The 3,358-nt window shown below is 70.3% G+C and overlaps 1 protein-coding gene across 1 annotated transcript in view; it reads left to right on the top strand.

The window, feature by feature from the left end:
- CPT1B (carnitine palmitoyltransferase 1B) overlaps positions 1 to 3,358 on the top strand; it is a 9,366-nt gene that overhangs the window by 4,845 nt on the left and 1,163 nt on the right. Inside the window, exons 8-12 of the mRNA XM_026071165.1 lie at positions 87 to 203; positions 910 to 1,074; positions 1,159 to 1,293; positions 2,482 to 2,634; positions 3,074 to 3,193. Coding sequence (XP_025926950.1) covers positions 87 to 203; positions 910 to 1,074; positions 1,159 to 1,293; positions 2,482 to 2,634; positions 3,074 to 3,193 — 690 coding nt within the window. The remainder of the gene's footprint in view (positions 1 to 86; positions 204 to 909; positions 1,075 to 1,158; positions 1,294 to 2,481; positions 2,635 to 3,073; positions 3,194 to 3,358) is intronic.

Here is a 3,358-nt window from a genome sequence, read left to right as displayed (position 1 = left end):
GGTGGATGGGGCTGCCCCAGAGGGTGCCGGGGGGGGCCGTGGGGCCGGTGTCCCCCCCCCCGCTCAGGCCCTGCCTCTGCTCCCAGTTCATGCTGGGGACGGACCGATTCCAGCTGGGTTACGACGAGGGGGGCCACTGCCGCGGCGAGGCCAACACGCAGCTCGCGCCCCCCCAGCGCCTCCAGTGGGACCTTCCCCCGGAGGTGGGTCCTGCCCCACGGGCCCCCGCTGAGCCCGCCAAGCCCCCAGCCCTGGCCCCACGTCTGCGCATCTGGGGGTCTCCGTGCCCCATCCAGCCCCCGACCCCACGGTGCCAGCGCGGGCTCCATGTCCCGTCCAGCCCCCCAACCCCACGGCGTCGGCGCCGGCTCCACGTCCCATCCAGCCCCCGACCCCACGGCATCCGTGCGGGCTCCACGTCCCATCCAGCCCCTGACCCCACGGCGTCAGCGCAGGCTCCACGTCCCATCCAACCCCACGGCATCAGCGCAGGCTCCACGTCCCATCCAGCCCCCGACCCCACGGCATCGGTGCAGGCTCCATGTCCCATCCAGCCCCCCAACCCCACGGCGTCGGCGCCGGCTCCACGTCCCATCCAACCCCATGGCATCGGTGCAGGCTCCATGTTCCATCCAGCCCCCAACCCCGCAGCATCCGTGCGGGCTCCACATCCCATCCAGCCCCTTGACCCCGATCTGGGCTCACCGCCAGTGCATCCCGGGGCCGGGTGGGAGCTGCGCAGGTGCAGCCGGGCTGCAAGGCTGGGCTAGGGGCAGGGGCTCCCAGCCTGCCAGTGAGCCAGCGCGATGCCGGAGCATCCATGCCGGAGCGACCACCGGTGTCACGCGCGCGGCACGGCCTCGGCGGGTGCCGTGCCAGCTCGCCGCCACGCTGCGCCTGTCCCCGCAGTGCCAGGACGCCATCGAGAGGTCCTACCGCGTGGCCAAGGCGCTGGCGGACGACGTGGACTTCTGCTGCTTCCAGTTCTCCCAGTTCGGGAAGGGCCTGATCAAGCGGTGCCGGACCAGCCCCGACGCCTTCATCCAGATCTCCCTGCAGCTGGCCCACTTCCGCGTGAGAGCCCGCCGCGCCGGCCACGGGGACACGGGGACGCGTCCCCCCCCGTGCGCCAGCCTCATCCCAGCCTCTTCCCCCCAGGACAAGGGCTGCTTCTGCCTCACCTACGAGGCGTCCATGACGCGGCTCTTCCGGGAGGGCCGCACGGAGACGGTGAGGTCCTGCACCGCCGAGTCGACGGCCTTCGTGCGGAGCATGGGGGACACCACGCAGAGCGTGAGCGAGGCGCCGCCGGGGTCCATCCCGTCCCTCACGTGCTCAAGATGGGTCTCCAGCCCTCCCTGCTCCCTGGCCCCTGTGGTCCATCCTCCCTCCTAGCCCTCTGGCTGTGTCCTGTTGGCCCCGGATGGGTCTGGGCTGTCCCCACACAGCCTGGCCTCATSCAGGACCTTCCTGGTCCCCAGTGGCCCCATCTCCCGTGGTCCCTTGGGACGTTCCTTGGAGATGTCCCTGTATCTGGGACAGGTCCCCATCCCCTTGGGGATGCCCCTGTCACCTTGGACAGCTCCACCTGTGGAAGAGGTCCCCACCCCTTGGGGATGCCCCTGTTCTTTGGGGAGATTCTCATCTCTGGAGGAGGTCTCCGTTGCTCAGGGTAGTCCCCATCCCTCGGGGACATCGCTGTCTCTGGAGGAGGTCCCTATCGCTTGGGGAGGTCCTCATCCTTTGGGGAGTCCCCCTCGTTGGAGGAGCTCCCCATCGCTTGGGCATGTCTCTGTCTCTGGAGGAGGTCCCTGTCCATTGGGGAGGTCCCCACCCCTTGGGGAGGTGCCCATCCCTCGGGGAGGTGCCCATCCCTTGGGGACATTCCCCTCACTGGAGGAGACCCCCATCCCTCAGGGAGGTCCCTGTCCCTTGGGGACATCCTGGTCTCTGGAGGAGGTCCCTGTTGCTTGGGGAGGTCCCCATCCCTTGGAGATATCCCTGTATCTGGGACAGGTCCCCATCCCTTGGGGATGCCCCTGTCACCTTGGACAGCTCCATCTCTGGGAGAAGTCCCCTTCCCTTGGGGATGTCCCCATCTCTGGAGGAGTGCCCCATTCCTTGGGGAGGTCCCTGTTCCTTGAGGAGATCCCTGTCTCTAGAGGAGGTCTCCATTGCTCAGGGTGGTCCCATCCCTTGGGGACATCCCAGTCTCTGGAGAAGGTCCCTATCACTTGGGGAAGTCCCCATCCCTTGAGGAGATCCCTGTCCCTTGGGGTTGTCCCCATTTCTGGAGGAGGTCCCTATCCATTGGGGAGGTCCCCATCCCTCGGGGAGTCCCCCCCGCTGGAGCRGGTGCCCTGCCCAGGCAGGACCAGGGCGGTTCTCCACACCCAGGGCATCCCGGGGGGGGCGGGGGGGTTGGTTTGGGCCGCGCCGGCCCCAGCCCTCCCGCCGGCCCCTGAGCGCGGCTTTCCGCAGCGGGCCGAGCGCCAGCGGCTCTTCAAGCTGGCGGCCGACAAGCACCAGCACATGTACCGCATGGCCATGACCGGGGCCGGCATCGACCGGCACCTCTTCTGCCTCTACGTGGTGTCCCGCTACCTGGGTGTGCAGTCGCCCTTCCTGGCGCAGGTGAGCYCCCGGGGCCCGGCCCCTCCGGGCGCCCGGTGCGCGCGGAGCATGGACGGTGCAGGGGCGCAGCGACACGCACCACCCGCGACACCGGCAGCAGCACGCACGGGCACCGAGGCGCGCGTTGCACGCTGACACAGCGCCCGTGCGTGTGACACCAGCCCACGTGCAGCAGCACGCGCTGGCACCGACGCCTGCAGCCCCCAGCGTGCGCTCACGCGACATCAGCACGTGCAATACGCTGCGCGCGCGGACCCACGACGTGGGTGCCCACACGCAGCAGCAGCGCGACACCGGCACGCGCGGATGCGGCGACTGCGCCCGACGCCTGGGGCAGTAAAACACGCGCGGCGGCCGTGCTGTGTGCGCGGGGGACGCGGGCGCGCGGGCGCCCGTGGGCAGCGGGGCGCAGCGGGGCGCTCACAGCCCGGCGCCGCAGGTGCTGTCCGAGCCSTGGCGCCTCTCCACCAGCCAGACCCCCCAGCAGCAGCTCAAGATGTTCGACCTGGACAAGTACCCSGACCACGTCTCCAACGGTGGCGGCTTCGGCCCGGTGAGCGTTGCCCGGCCCCGGGCTGCTGTGGGGGTGGAGGGGCCATGGGGCCCCACGGGGGAGACAGGCAGGGCCCGTGGGGCAGGGAGGGCAGGTGTGGGGGGCAGGCATGCAGGGGGCAGGCGTGCAAGGGGCAGGCAAGCGGGTGTGCAAACAGGACAAGTGTGCAGG

Source organism: Apteryx rowi, unplaced genomic scaffold (assembly GCF_003343035.1).
Source record: "Apteryx rowi isolate R43461 unplaced genomic scaffold, aptRow1 scaffold_322, whole genome shotgun sequence".
In the NCBI taxonomy this organism is placed as follows: Eukaryota; Metazoa; Chordata; class Aves; order Apterygiformes; family Apterygidae; genus Apteryx; species Apteryx rowi.
Note: the sequence above shows the minus strand (reverse complement) of the source record. Positions and strands in the feature narration are given on the sequence as shown.